The sequence below is a fragment of the Rousettus aegyptiacus genome, unplaced genomic scaffold (assembly GCF_014176215.1).
Source record: "Rousettus aegyptiacus isolate mRouAeg1 unplaced genomic scaffold, mRouAeg1.p scaffold_m13_p_5, whole genome shotgun sequence".
NCBI lineage: Eukaryota > Metazoa > Chordata > Mammalia > Chiroptera > Pteropodidae > Rousettus > Rousettus aegyptiacus.
Genome location: NW_023416308.1, coordinates 54,258,638 through 54,273,595, shown reverse-complemented (window position 1 = coordinate 54,273,595; position 14,958 = coordinate 54,258,638). Strand labels below are relative to the sequence as shown.

The 14,958-nt window shown below is 33.9% G+C and overlaps 1 protein-coding gene across 3 annotated transcripts in view; it reads left to right on the top strand.

Moving 5' to 3' along the window:
• Positions 1-9,797, top strand: part of DYNC2H1 (dynein cytoplasmic 2 heavy chain 1) — a 253,153-nt gene extending 243,356 nt beyond the window's left edge. For 2 of the 3 annotated variants that reach the window (XM_016163676.2, XM_016163673.2), the window contains exon 90: positions 9,266-9,797. In XM_016163676.2, coding sequence (XP_016019162.2) covers positions 9,266-9,424 — 159 coding nt within the window. In that variant the 3' untranslated portion in view covers positions 9,425-9,797. The remainder of the gene's footprint in view (positions 1-9,265) is intronic. The other variant, XM_016163675.2, reaches the window with a different exon arrangement.
• Positions 9,798-14,958: the final 5,161 nt, after the last annotated feature.

The following is a 14,958-nucleotide window of genomic DNA, read 5'->3' as shown; positions in this document are numbered from 1 at the left end:
TTAAAATGTAGGTATGAATATGTGAGTAAACTTTAACATTTTTATTCTATAGCTAATGACTAATGAAGCTATTTGGTATTCTGCTTTTATAAGAAAAAGTTTTCTCATTGAGATACAGTACTTTGAATTTTCCAATTACTGTAATTCTCTTTATAAAATAAAAAATTAAAGCATCAAAATATTTTTTAAAACACAACTAATAAAACTACTACTAATTAGCAGTCATTACTCAGAGAGCTAAAAGAGCATCCTCAGACCTGAAAGAGCATATATTGCCATGAAGTCTCCCATATTAGCTTCATTTTCTCTAGTATTGTGATATATGAGATAAAGGAGATGTCGAAATAACCTTTATTTTATTTCAGTCTGGCTGTTAATTCTTATAAGAAAGTTCTATGAAAAACTTGGTAAATTATGGATTATAAACATTAGGTATGTGTACCAAATTGAAAGTTATATACAAAAGTTAAACCTGGAATTTTTAAGCATTGTAACCATAACACATGAAGGTGTGTGTGATGACAGAGGTGAATTTAAATTAATCTAGATTATGTGAAGTGCTAATTCTCTGGCAAGCAAAATTAAAAGCTGTATAATGACCTTGATAAGAGAAACAAGTAGGACATGTATAAACTGATTCACTTAAGGAGAAATCCCAGTGATAAAAATAGAACTTGGAGAATAACTGAGTAGGCATAAATCCACAGGAAATAACCTGGAGCAATACCCACACAACTGACCACAAACTAGAATGCAAATCAGGGACGTAATGTTATGGACAAAGCCAGTCTGTTAGTGGGTTGTATGAAAAGCAACATGATATTACAAGACTCAGAATTTTTTTCTCCACAATATTTTAGTTTGTATAATCATTTCTATCCAATTTTATTACAATATTTTAAATCAAGATTGGAATAGAAAGTTGAAAATAATTTAATTTCAAATGTAGATCATGGAGGTAAAATGAATTGGAACATTTAGCCAATAAAAGAGATGGCTAAAAGATAATATGAATTTTTTATTATTTTTATAAAAGAGATTTCCTCCTGGGCTTTTGTACTTTTTCACAACATGTAATGGAAGGATTTATAATGCTTCCCCACTTCTCTTTTTCCCTCCTTTACACTGAGCCTCTTCTTTCCGTATTATCTTACTACTTTCAGACTGCCTCTCTTATATTAGCTAAAGAGAGAATATGAGGTATAGTGTTTCAGAACTCCAATTTTGGAGTCTAACAGACTGAATTCTGTTCCTCTCTCCCAAACTTAATGAGCTGGGACAAGTAACTTAACCTCACTGAGCCAGTTTCCTCATTTGAAAGTAGAGATAATGCTGTTTCTGTAGGACCGTGTCGAGGTTCCTGTGTGTGTAAAATACCCAGCACAGCGCCTCACATGTGTTGTCTAATTTATCCTGATGCCAATATTTTTCAATGTTTTTACAATTGTATGATACTAATTTTTTTATATAGTACTTTATAGTTTATTAATTGCTTCCAATCATCATTAAATACTCATTAAGTTCCTATATTACTATATATTCTGCTGAACACTGGGGTTACAGAGATAAACAAATCTCTTCCATCTGTTAACCTAAAAGTAGAAAGGTTTTTCAAAGTGAGAGGCAACAAGTATTTATTTGATATCAGTAAGAACAGCTATTCAGGACATACTGATTCAGGCAGAAGCCAAATAGTTCTAATAAGGAGACAAAGGCAAAATAGGGCAAACTAACCTTTGTTATTTATAAGAGGAAGGGGAACAATTACATCAGCAGAAGGACGAATTTCTATTGGTGCCAATAACTTAAACATTAATTGTAAACAATGTTTTTTAAAAAATTTTCAGTCTAGTAGTCATCAGTTCAGTAATAACTGGTTTCTCATTATCTTTGCCCTGTGGTCAGTCCAAAGGTTATTTGCCCTGTTTTAACATCCTAAAGATTCGAGGCATAAGATGTGCAAGGCAGTTACTCTGGCATGGCAGCTCCAGCTCCATTTTAAAGTTGCTTTATTTATTTATTCATTCATTCATTCATTTATCTAGCTATTTATTTATTGACATATCAAATAGTCTTCTGTTGAGTAGGGGAGCAAATAGGTAAAGAAACTATTATAGTTTCAAGTTATATATACAGTTATAGAAGTTTACATACAATGCTTTAGCAGACGAGGGAGGCCTCAACTCTCTTATGTGTGAGCAGATGAGGAAAAGCCAGATGACCCGATGGAAGGAGGAGGTTGCTTCCCTTGGAACTGTAGGCACAGTTTAAGTAAGAAGAGTTTCAGGACAAATTCGAAGAAGGTAGGGGCAAGTCATTCCAGATAGAAGAGGTAACATATTTAAATGCATGGCAAGATGAAAAAAAAAAAAAAAAAAAAAAAAACCAGGTTATTCTAAGAACTGTAAATATAGTGCATCTGCAAATGTATGGTTCATGTGGAAGAATGATAGGGGATGCAATTAGAAAGGAAGGTCCAGACCTGGTATGACAGGCACGTAGCCATGCCAGGGAATTCAGATCATCTTGTGGCCAATAGGAAACTGTAAAGGAAACTGTAGAACAAAAGTGTGGTAAGATCAGATTGTAGTTTTAGAAAATCAGTCTAGAAGTGAGAGGATGCTTGATATTGGCACAGGGTGAAATACAATTACATTCGTTTTTCATTGAGACCCTGTGAGTTTGGTAGAGCAGATTTACTCTCTGTTTTGCTGGTGAATAAACTGAGAATCAGGTAAGTTAAATATTTGTTACAGATCTCACAATGGTAGCACTAGCTAAAGGATGTTATTTAGGGTTTATTATTTGAGCAATAATTATTAGCATTTATTTGTATTGATTATGTGCCAAGCACTGTGCAAAATATTTAAAATACAAGATACTTAGGCCTTCCACAAACTTTTGAAATAAGAATTGTCATCTCCATTTTAAACTAAGAAAACTAAAGCTTAAAGGCTATGTAACTTGACCAAGTTAACATATTAATAGGTTGGCAACTAAGATTCAAATCCAGGTAATGGCGCTTAATTCTTAGACCAAAAACTGAGCCAACCTAACAGTATAAACCAGAGCTTGGAAAATTATAGCCCATGCGCCTAATCCAGCGTGCTGTTTTCGTGCCACCCATAGCCATGTGAGCTGTGAATGGTTTTTACATTTTTAAATAGCTGAAAAACTGAGAATAGTATTTTGTGACCTGAAAATTATATGAAATTCAAATTTCAGTGTCCATAAGTACAGTTTTTGTGTAGAAAACAGCCCTGTTTATTTGGGTAGATATTGTCTATGACTGCTTTCAGGCTGTAACAGCAGAGCTGAGTAGTCATGTCAGAGACCATATGGCCCACAAATCCTAAAATATTTACTATATGGCCCTTACAAAAAAGTTTGCTGACTTTGTATCAACTATTAAACACTTCAACTTCTGTTAAGGGTTTTTGTTGTTGTTTTGTTTTTGAGAGCAGTTGTAACTGTTTTTAGTAGGTTTTACAGAAAAACAGGAGGAGAGGTGACATCAACATTTTAATGCATTTTTACTATGAGGCAAGGAACTGGCGTAAAATAGAAGGAAGCATCAATATCAATTTATGTAAGCCAGTAAAAAGAATTAGTTTTCCATTTACTATTATGGCTCCTTTATTGCAGAAAGTACAGGATCCTTTGATAAGCTTGGATGAAATAATGCAAGTCAGAATTTTGGTGGTAATCCCTTTTAGGCCGGAAGAAAGTTTTTCACAAATTATTTTCACAACATTATCTCACAGCTAATGGTCTTGAATAGCTTCATTTAAGCCAAAACATGCCCAACAGCAAATCATTGGTACAATATTCATGTGAGGTAGATTGTACCTCCATTTTTTAAAGAATATTTTAGATTGCAGAAAATCGAAGAGCTTCTTTGACATTGTTTTAATGTTACAATAGTTAACGAAAGATGTAAATAACAAATTATGAGTTTCACAGGGTGGGAGAGGAGGGAGCTCTACTATTGTTTTATGATAAATGCAGTAGATTTTGCCACTTAACAAAATTAGAATTAGAAATTCTCAAGGATAATTAAAAGTAAAATGCTGGTAAAAATACTTTCCCAGTGTTTCTGTTTACCATTATGTATGTTCACTAAGATAATATAACTTATACTATTAATTTATACATTTATTCATTCATGATGGACATTCTTAAAAGTTGTTCCAGTTCCAGTTCAGTGCTGATGGTTAAATTAACATAAATCTAAACTAAGATTTCCCTTGGGGATTTTACTCCCCAAATTGCATTTGCTTTCTCCAAAGCATTTCCCAAAAAATGCTCTATACAACGTTATTTTATAATTGTTCACTGTGAAAAATTGTCAAGTAAAAAAAAAAAATACTGTTTTAATAAAAACAGTTTTTACTGCTTGGAAATTCATGACATGTTTGAGAATATTAACTCTGAGAAATCCCAAAGATTACCTATACCTAACACACAACTTTTTCATGCACCCCTTCCTCTTCATCTACATCTCCTGATCCACATGATACAGTTTGGGAAATACTGTTTTTTGTGATAGGACAGTCTGAGATTATATCCGGTTCTGAGATTCCAAAGGACATAAGTTTGTCTTTGTTCTACCTTTTCAGTAAAGGATGCTCTTTAGGGTTTATCTGCCCCACAGAAACATCAGATCCCTGAGCCAGCCCCATAGACTTAGACCTCCCAACAGGCACAGCAATTGATAATTCAACTTCAGAAACAACTGCATGTCCATAGAAAAATATAGCTATAAAATGATTCCATAAGCAACTCACAAAAATGCCCTTTATATTACTTTTATGTCTATATTAAAATATTATCACCATGAATATAAGAAGATATATGCTGAAAACTTTACCTTGTATGTACTCTGATTTAATAAAAGTAACGAATATTTAATATTTTTTCTATATGACAGTATTTTTTGTTCTTAAGGACTTATTATAAAAGCGATGTCAGCATCGTATTATTCAAAAATGTGAGGGAAGTATTTCTGTACCAAAATACATTTTAAAGAGTAACTAGACATCTTGAAAGAGCGAATTCTCAAAATATTCATTGTTAGCAAGTTGTTTTGTTTCCTGTTTAGAGATATTTATTTTTTCCATAGTTGCATTAATAAGTTATGCCACTTTATTATGTAGATTAAAACTTTGATTTCCTAACATCTCCTTTTCTAGAAAAGAGCTGTTCATTGACTTGATTCATAAACGTTCAGAAAGCATGTGGTAGAATAAGTTAGTTGAACTTTATGAATAAAATGATGAGAAATATGTTTTGATTTGCCTTCATGTATGTTTGATAATAAAAAAATTGAGTTGAAATTAGGTCAAATAGTTAACATAATTAACCTAGGTAATTTTGTTTTTTTGTTGGAGGGTTTTGGTTTTTGTTTGGTTTTTATGTTTTATTTTGTTATTTTCTTTGGTTTGTTGGCTAAATGATACTGAATATCACCATTCACCTTTGTAAAATGCATTGTCTTCTTTGAAATATTAGCCTGTTGCCTTCTGCCTGTTATTTTATAGTACATGAGTACTTTTACACTACTTTCCCATGGGCATGGGCTTGAGTATGAAATTTCAAATTTAGTCTCATTTTTTGATTGAGTTAATTGGACCACTTTTTGGTTTAACTAAATAGGCTATGTGAAATCATTAACCACTTTAGATTAATCACATTATATAGATTTTTATTAAATTCTATTTATATCAAACTAACTTGTTTACATGTCATATAGTATGAATTATTTGAAGTCTTCCTAGCGTAGCTCCTATTTTGCTTGATTGGGCACTTAATTTATATGTTAATAGTTATTAATAAAATTTTAATTTCATCCAAATATTCCAGCCCAGCAGGGTCTCATGCTTTGTCTGTTATGAGAAGCATATTAAAGAAGAAATTGCATCATTAGAGTTTATTTCAGTTAAGCAACATTCATGGAACGTCTAGTTGCTCAAGTTATTGTGCTAATGGTGACAACGCCAAAGAACCTGGCTCTGCTACTTTGATCATTTATTTAGTGGAGACTTAAGAGCAAGTTCATTCAATTTTTTTTTTTTTTACAGAAGCTCATAACATTTACTATTTAAGAGATTTTTAGAAGTGAAAAGCAAAAGGTTAAGAAGAAACTGAAGTGTTTTGCTTTTAAAACACCGTAGGTTTTGATAGAAACATTGTACCCTCTCCTTAAACAAACAAAAACCTTATAACCAAAAGCAGATTTGGAAGGATTTGAAGATATATACAGAACTAGTAAACTGAGAGTGACTATGTGAGGAATCAACTTGGCATAACTTTTAAATTCTGAATTTAAAGGGAAAATTGCTTGGTATTAAAATGAAGAACTATAGAGAAAATATCCTAAATAGAAATGAATAGTGTTTTAAAACATATCAGTCTGAAGTTTCTGTTTTCACTTTTGGCCATAGAAGTTATGGGAAGCAAAGCAAATATTAGGTGGTAGAGAAAGATAATTTAAAACCTTTCCTGGGATTATAAGTATACATTCATAGATTCTCATCATTTCTGTTCAACAGATATGTAATGTTGTCTGCTGTTTGCTAAAGAATTTAAAGGGAACACCAAAAGAAAGCCTGCACTAGGTTACTAACTTTAGGAATGCCTAAGGAATTATAACAATGACAAGAATTTCTGATTCCTAAAGCTTTGCCATTTAAGCAGAATTGGAGAAGAGGGAAAAGATTAGACAGTGACTAATGGCTGAAAATTCTCTTATCTTCCTATCCTGTATTTTTTCTGATGCCCAACCAGAATTCATTCTCACCATTAATCCTTATTAGGTTATATAATCCAGGGTTGTAGTTTGTTTTCTAAAGTAATCATTTTTCTAAAAAAATTATATACTGTATGTTTGATGTGTATATTGTGTACTAAACTAAGTTTTAAGCTTCAAAGATTATTTTCTCTACTTGAATATACACTGAAATGCTTAGCTGTTGTAATTCTAGACAAAACATTAGCACATAAAATACTGTTGGATGAATAACTCACAGAATCATCAGTACAAACAGGAAATTAGAAAGATTCAGGGCAGATGGTGTTTTTATCTATTTGGGCAATGATTCTCCATAATGAATGAATTTTGTATGTAAATCAGGATAAGATTTAGGAATGTTAGGAATGAATGAGTTTTCAAAAGGACTTAACTGATGTATATCACTGACTAGAGGAGTTAGAACAATGGGTACGAGTGTGTGTGCGTGCGCATTTGAGAGACAGAGAGAGGAGGGAAGGGAGCACGAGTGCAAGCGATTAGAAAATAGGAATTTCATATAATGCCCACTTATATTTAAATATTTTTTCCCTCATGGAAAAATTTAAAACATTCTATTTTTATTCCTTTCTATCTTAGCACCATCTGTGACATATAGTGGATGCTAAAAAGCTGGGATTTTTTTCTAGTTGATTTGAGAATAGTAGGAATTAAGGAAAAGGCAGGTATATGCAGCCCGAAGAATTAGAGATGTGTAGATAAATATTGCTTTATATTTGATCTCTTTAATACATCATTGATTTGTTCACCATCCTGTTAGGTGGATAAATGCTTATATGTCCCTTCTGTAACAGGGAAACTAATGCTCAGAGAGTAACCTACACAGGAATTCCTACACAACTACTCCAGAACCTGAAAATGATTATTTCTATAAATGCCATTATCTTCTATTTTGAAAAGAACAGAATAACAGAATATTTAAGTGCTGATATTCATATGCCCAAAACTTTTCAACTGTACTATCTATGGCAACTTTGCCACTTTCTAACTAGGTTACCATGGTAAACTATGGCTTTCTGATTCATCACTTGTAAAATTTTAGAATGAGTCTCACATTTAAGTTTTACAATTACTGTAAAAAATAAGTAATAATCCATTAGTTGGATGAAATTATGCAAGTTCAGTAAAAACATTGATCTTTGAACTGGAAATACTATAGTGAATTCATGATTTTTTAAATATATATTTCTAAGCTCCAGTCACCAAAAAAATCCTCAGAGAGTGAAAGATCATTTCTGGCACACAGATTATGATGTCGAATACCATTTCTCATTAAAGGCACCAAGGGTCTTCAAAGTAATCACTAATAGATTTCTCGGACAGAAAATACACAAGACGAGGTTGTAACATTCACATACTGGAAAGCAAAGATAATGAAAATGACACACCAAAAACAAAACAAAACAAAAGCTCAGGAGCCAATTTAAGAATTCCCACTGCACAAAGATTGACAATTTGAACATCAATAAGATAATAACTGTGTTAGATTGAAATTCATCAGATATGTTTGAATCCCCAGTCATAATGATACTTTAAAAAAAGAGGGTGTGGTAATCATTGATCACTTTTACAGTATACAAGGAAACAAATTTTTTTGAAAAAACAAAGGGAAATTTGATAGCATTTATCTAGAATTTCCTATATGAACTGCCCCTTATGATAATTGAAAAGTTGATAAGTAGCAGTTTCTCTTTATAGATATACTCTCACTGGAAATAAGAAAGAATGACAGAGTTAAGTTATTTTATACTCTTGAATGTAATAATGATCACCAGTGGCTCCTAATATCTAAAAATAGAGACAACCAACCATATGTGCCTCTTGATGGAAAGATACACTACCACCTATGCAGTGTTCTGCCAAAAACTGAATTTGAATCTGAGCTTATCTCCAGATTCAGTTTACAAAAATGATACCATGGGAATGTAGGCAACAAAAGTCAGAATGTGGGAAAGTCTTTGGTCTAGTTTCTTCCGCAAATTTCAAAGGAAAAAAGAGGAAAAACCTATAAATTTAGAAGACATAGAGATATAGCAACAAAATGTTCATATGGATTTTATTTGAATTATGGTTTTAATATAACTATTTTAGAAATTATGGGATAATGAGGTAATAGATATATAATATTGTTAATATTTTCAAATATAATAGTATCATGAGTACATTTTTATGCTTTATTTCTAGACATATATTTACAGATAAAATTGTAGGATTTGGATCAAAATACCACAGTATTTTGGGCTAGAGGAAAGTTATAAATGAAACAATTGGCCGTGAGTTAATTGTTGCAGCTGGATGATGGGGGTTTATTATGGGGGTTTATTATTATTAAAACATTTCATAATAAAATGTTAAGTAAAAATTTATGGGAGGGTTTTGTTTGTCTCTTTGGTTATCTAATGATCAGCTTCAAAACAGTATATTGCTATATTTTTAAATGAGATTAATTTTACACAGGGTGCATACGGTCCATATTCCCCAGAAGAGAGTATATCTTTGCCTGTTTACACGAGTGCTGAAAGGGATCGTGTGGTAACCAATATCGATGTTCCATGTGGAAGCAATCAAGACCAGTGGATCCAGTGTGGGGCAGCTCTCTTTCTGAAAAATCAGTAGAATCTAATGGCAATAAAAACTGTCTTTGCAAAAAGAAATGTTTATTATCTAAACTTAAAATAAAATATGTGGTAAGTCTGCATTTGAAATGTTAGTTCAAAATATTAGCGTATAGTTACCCTATGTTGTTACTCTCATTGAGTTTGTAGTTTAATGGATAGTGACAGCACAATATACTTTTAAAGTCGTAACCTAATGGAGTTAATGTTAAAAATGGTGTATTCCCTGTATAACGTTAAATATTTCTGTGAGGCAGTTTTTCTCTTCCATTAGCTCAAAATTATAATGTTTCAGGTAAGATGTTTAAAATACTGTATTTAAGGAATCAATAATAAATGTTTTGTCTATTTTGCATTATAATTATTTAATAAAATGTATTTTTTTCAATATTCTATTTTTAAAGTGTTAAAGGTCCATTTTGTTTTCACAACACAAACCACAATTTAATCAAATAGCTGTCGTTTGTAGAATTTTGTTCAAAACCAATAGATTGTATATGACCAATACATAATAACTAAGACTTAGATAGCACTAACTACATGATGGTAGGCACTGCTCCAAGAGATTAATTGATACGTAGATAGGTGGGTGGGTGCGTGGATGGATAGATATTATGTTCATTATGGTGTTCATTTTACTAATGGGAAAAATGAGATACTGGTTAAATGACTTGCTCAACTAATAAATTGGTAAAGTGGCAAGGGGGAAAACTCACTTTTTCAGCTCTCCTCAAGGGAGAAACAGAGTCAGCAAAGCTGAATTCTCTACCACGTACCATCTTGGAACTGAGTATGCTGAAAGGAACGAGAAGGGATGTTTTAGCACTGCATGTTGATCAATTCATCTTGACAAATATTTGCCACAGCTGAGTTTCTGGCAAGAAGATAAAACAAATTGACAGTGCTAGTCAAAATACTTGTTACATGACATAGTTTCACTGAAAAGTCACTTCTGTGAAACTTAAGAGAATATAGGGGGAAAATGCTTTGAATTGTGAACTTAGTTCTCAGATCAGCCTAAGCCTCCTTTACTTCAAACACTGAGTGCCTTCTGCATGCATAGTCTAGGGGCCTTGAGGGTTTTCTGACAATGTCTCTTTCTTCGCTATATTAAGGGAATCAAGACCGCTTTTTTTTTTTTTTTTTTACTTATAAAGAACACTGTGAAATATTTCAAACACAGATATATATAGTGTAATAAAAGTAAAAAGTATAGAATAAACACCTGTACCTCAAACACAGCTTAAGAACATTACCAATATGACTTAAGCTCCTTGATGTATTTTCAGCATCTCGTTTCCCACCCTGCACCAAGATAGTGATTACCTTAATTTTTGTTCTTATGATTCCTTTGGGTTTCTTCATAGTCTTTCTAAATATGAATGAATTCCTAAACCATATTTTTTATTTCTGTTTAACAAATATTTGTTTCTAATCTTGGACTGGCCGCATCACTTTTATACAGTTTTTATTTTTATATAAATGGTATGTATTTTGTGACTTGTCTTTTTTCAGTATGAATATATGAATTGACCAAAATTTACTGATTGTCTCCTCTTGAACATTTGAATTGTTCTGGTTTTTTACTACTACAAACTGTGTTTATGTAAACATTTTGAGTTAAGTCTCCTAACATGCATTTATAATACTTCCTCTAGGGAAGTAGGGGAATTGCTGAGTCTCTAGTAGGAAAATCATCAACTTAATAAGAGAATGCCAAATGATTTTCCAAGTGATTAAATGACTTAAAGCACTTGAAAGAATGCCTGGCACTAGTTTTATAATTAGGATTATAAATTAGTTGAACCAATTTACAGCCCTACCTACAGTGTAAAAGTTCCTGTCATTCTGCGTCCTTATCAATACTTAGCATTTCTGCAAATCTGGTAGTTATAACATGACATTATATGGTAGTTTTAATTTGCATTTTCCTGTTTACAAATAAAGCTAAACAATTTATATTTATTGTTCATTTGTGATTTTTCTTCTTTGAAATGCTGTTTTTTGGTTTTGGGGGTTTTTTTTGCCCAATATTTCCTATTGAGTTGTCTTATGTTTTATTTAGATGAACTAAAGATTTTTACTTGAATGAAGTAGAATTTTTAAGCCTTTCCTCTGTTTGTTTTTCCAGAACAGGGTCATTAAAATGCCAAAATTTTTCCCTTACGGTTTTTATTCTTTTTGTTAGAATGACCCCAAACTGTAACCTTAAACAGATAAAGCCATGTGCAAATCCAAAATTCACTTGCATGTCATTTTCTATATCTGTAATATTTATATGATACTAAGAAAATGAAAGAATGTAAGAGTCCATTGATTTTTTTGAAAAGAGAAATTAAAACTCTGAGCTCTAAGCAGAATTTTTAACTGCTGGGCTCGAGAGTCACGCAAACACACTGGGGACAGCTCTGTGTAGATAGGGGAAGAACCACAAAATTGTTTCAGGCCCAAATTAAGCTTAGAAAAAAGAGTTATGTCTAAGAGGTACAGTGAGGTAACAGGCTTTGCATAATCATAAATTCATTAACAGTCTGTTTTGCTACTAATTCTGATCATTCTTCTGAGAAACGATTGCTTGATTTCCTAACCACTAGCTATCTCACCAAGTCTCAGATAGGGGTGTCTGTAGATGCTTTTTATTTTTGTTAAGTACAAGATTTGTCAATTTGAAGCTCTTTTTGTTGTTATCAATAGAGCACACATTTACATATTTTAAGTCCACCAATTTTAACTGGCCATCATTAGGAAATTTACGTGTCTTAAGATATCAAATTCGAATGTCTTTGGAGTTATACTGCAAATATACATGTAACTATTTAAGAGCCAAAGAAATGAAAAATCCAATTAAGTCCAAGAGTTGAATTACAGATTTTCGTGAGTAGGTAGTAAGGCAGCCATGTGTATAACTTACATTCATGAGCAAGAACTTCCTGTGTAAAATTTAAATTTCGAAGGGGGCTTAATTTGATAGCCAGGACGAGAGGAGCTTTCTGGATACCTATAGTCTAAGCTTTCACTGAAAGTAAATCTTGTGGAAAGCTGCTGCCAATAGGGTGCTTGCCCAGGAAGCTGTAGGAGACAGGAGGTATAAGGTACAGCCAGGAGGAAGAGGGGACAGGAGGGCCTGGCAGGCTTAGTGATGGTCACAGGCCCCACACCCACTGTCTTCATGTTACCCCTTTTATCCTTCTTACCAAGGCTTTCTTTCACATCCTCTTTCCTGTGGGTTTCTTTCCATGTGAATGAAAGCTGTACTTGGGGCCCTGGAATTCCATGGCCCAACCAAAAACTAGGGATCAGGGAAGAAGGGGGAAGAGATTAGTCATCTTTTCCTAAGAGCAAGCAGGTTCTGTGTCAGCTCACTTCTTTGGGGCAATGTCTCCAAGCAGGGAAAATACAATACTTAGTTACAGGGAGCAGAAGCAAATTCGTCTTCTATATAGGAGACTTTTTAAAAAAAGATTTGTGTAAGATTAGACTCTGAGAGCCTCAGGAATTGGTTTTCAAGGTTAAATTGTCCATGATAACAATAGTAAGGGTCACATATGTATAATGCATTATCATTTGGAAATGATTCTGCATGTATTATCACAGTAACTCTGGGAAGACTGCAAGCCAGGTTGTAGATTGGAAGAATAATCTGACATTTAGGGAGGTTAAACAGTTTTTTCAAACTTGAGCCCAAAGTTTCACTTCTCTTAATCAACTGATAATGCATATATCTCACACTGCTGCCTGGCAGGGAAGACCCGTTGCCTGGTTCCATCATCCTTTCCTTCCTATGGTTGGGCAGAACACGTTCTGATTCCCTTGCTAGAAACCTCTCTTCTAAGAGCTCTGTTTTCTGATTGCTCTGGCAACAGATATTCTCCTGAGACTGGACTTGGGACATCATGGAAAAAAGAGATTAAAGTCAACCCCTGAAGAACTCAGAATTGAATAGGCAGAAACTCACCATTTAATGTGCTACTTTTAAGCCCTGTCCCATCGCTGGGTGGGTATGTGTACGTGTGTGTTACTCTTCAATTTTTCATACACATGTATGTACCTTCACTCTCAGCTCTCAGAGCCTTTCTATTCTGAAGTTTCTCTATACATTTTAGCATCGCTAGCATTGACATATGTGGCTTAATTCTAGCACTGACTGGCCAGACCTAAAAACACTATCAAAGTCTGAGCAAAGATAAGCTCTGAAAATAAAATTTTCACATGAAAAGGGGGGCTATAAAAAAGGCCCATTGGTTGTATTCTTCAAAAATATGTCATATAAGACAAAGCAATCTCAGTAACTATTCCAGATAAAAGGAGACAAAAGAGGTAAGTAAATACAGTGTTCTAGGCTGCGTCCTGTACTGGAGGGAAAACAATGCTGGGAAGGATATTCCTGGGCAGGTAAAGTGACTACTGAAATACAGACAATAAATTAAAGTTCTATTTTAAAGTGTGTACTCTGCCAAATGCTCGTGATTCTTCCAGTTTTTTAGTTTTGCTTGTGGGATCAGGCTCTGTTCCGGGCACTGCACTTTTAGTCTTTTTAAGTTTGTTTTATTTATTCCCCCCACCCTCTCATGGCTTCAAGTAGTTTCCTTACACATGTGAGCTGATCAGTCTCAGCCAAATACTCAGCTCTCTGCAGGTGTCTGGAGTTATCTCTCTGTGCAACACTCTTCTGCTACTCTCTCCTGAGAATGCTAGCTGCCCTGGACTCAGCAACATTTCAGCAATTATGGATTTAGCCAAGCCCTGCTGCTAGGTTTCCTTTCCCTAAGCTACAGCCTAGAAATTCTCTCAAGGTAGTAAGATGGGGCAATCATAGGGTTCTTGAAGGACTCATTTAGCTGTTCCTGACACCAACATTTGTGCTCTTGGACTCCACAGGGATCCCTCCTTGAAGACAAGACCTACTAGCTCTTTCTTAGCTTTTTTGCATTTTCTCTCCTACTGGATGGGGAGGGAGGTTGAGAAATGAGTTTCTCAGAGGTAGAGGGGAATACTTCCTGGTTCTGTGCAACCAGAGTGCATGGAATCCTCCCTCCATGCCAACTTTTCCCTGTTCCCTCTAGCCTCCCCCATCGACCCTCCTCTCTTCAAATTACAGAACCTCTTCCCTCCAATCTACTAAACATCCTTGTTTACTCAAATCCACTCCTCCTGCTCAAAGGCTATGGATGAGAGACCCATATTACCTTTTCATTGGGCCCATTTTATTAGTTTTGCTACTCACAGCGGTTATATTTTATTGTTAATTTCTAATCCCAAGTGACTTGAGGCACCATGCATTCTATGACTATTGATACTCACAGCTGAGAAACACCAAGACCTAGGAACAGAACTTTTATATAAGTTCATAAATCAAGAAGGAACATTACAATGGCTCTAAACTTTGGTTGTACATTAAAATCACTTGCAGAGCTTTTAAAAAAGCCCTAGGTGTGTGCCCTGTTTCCATCTTGGATCAGTAAAGATGGTTCCTTTTTTTTTTTTTTTTTTTTTTTAAATAAACTTGGTGAGTCTTGTGCACCCAGGATTGAGAAT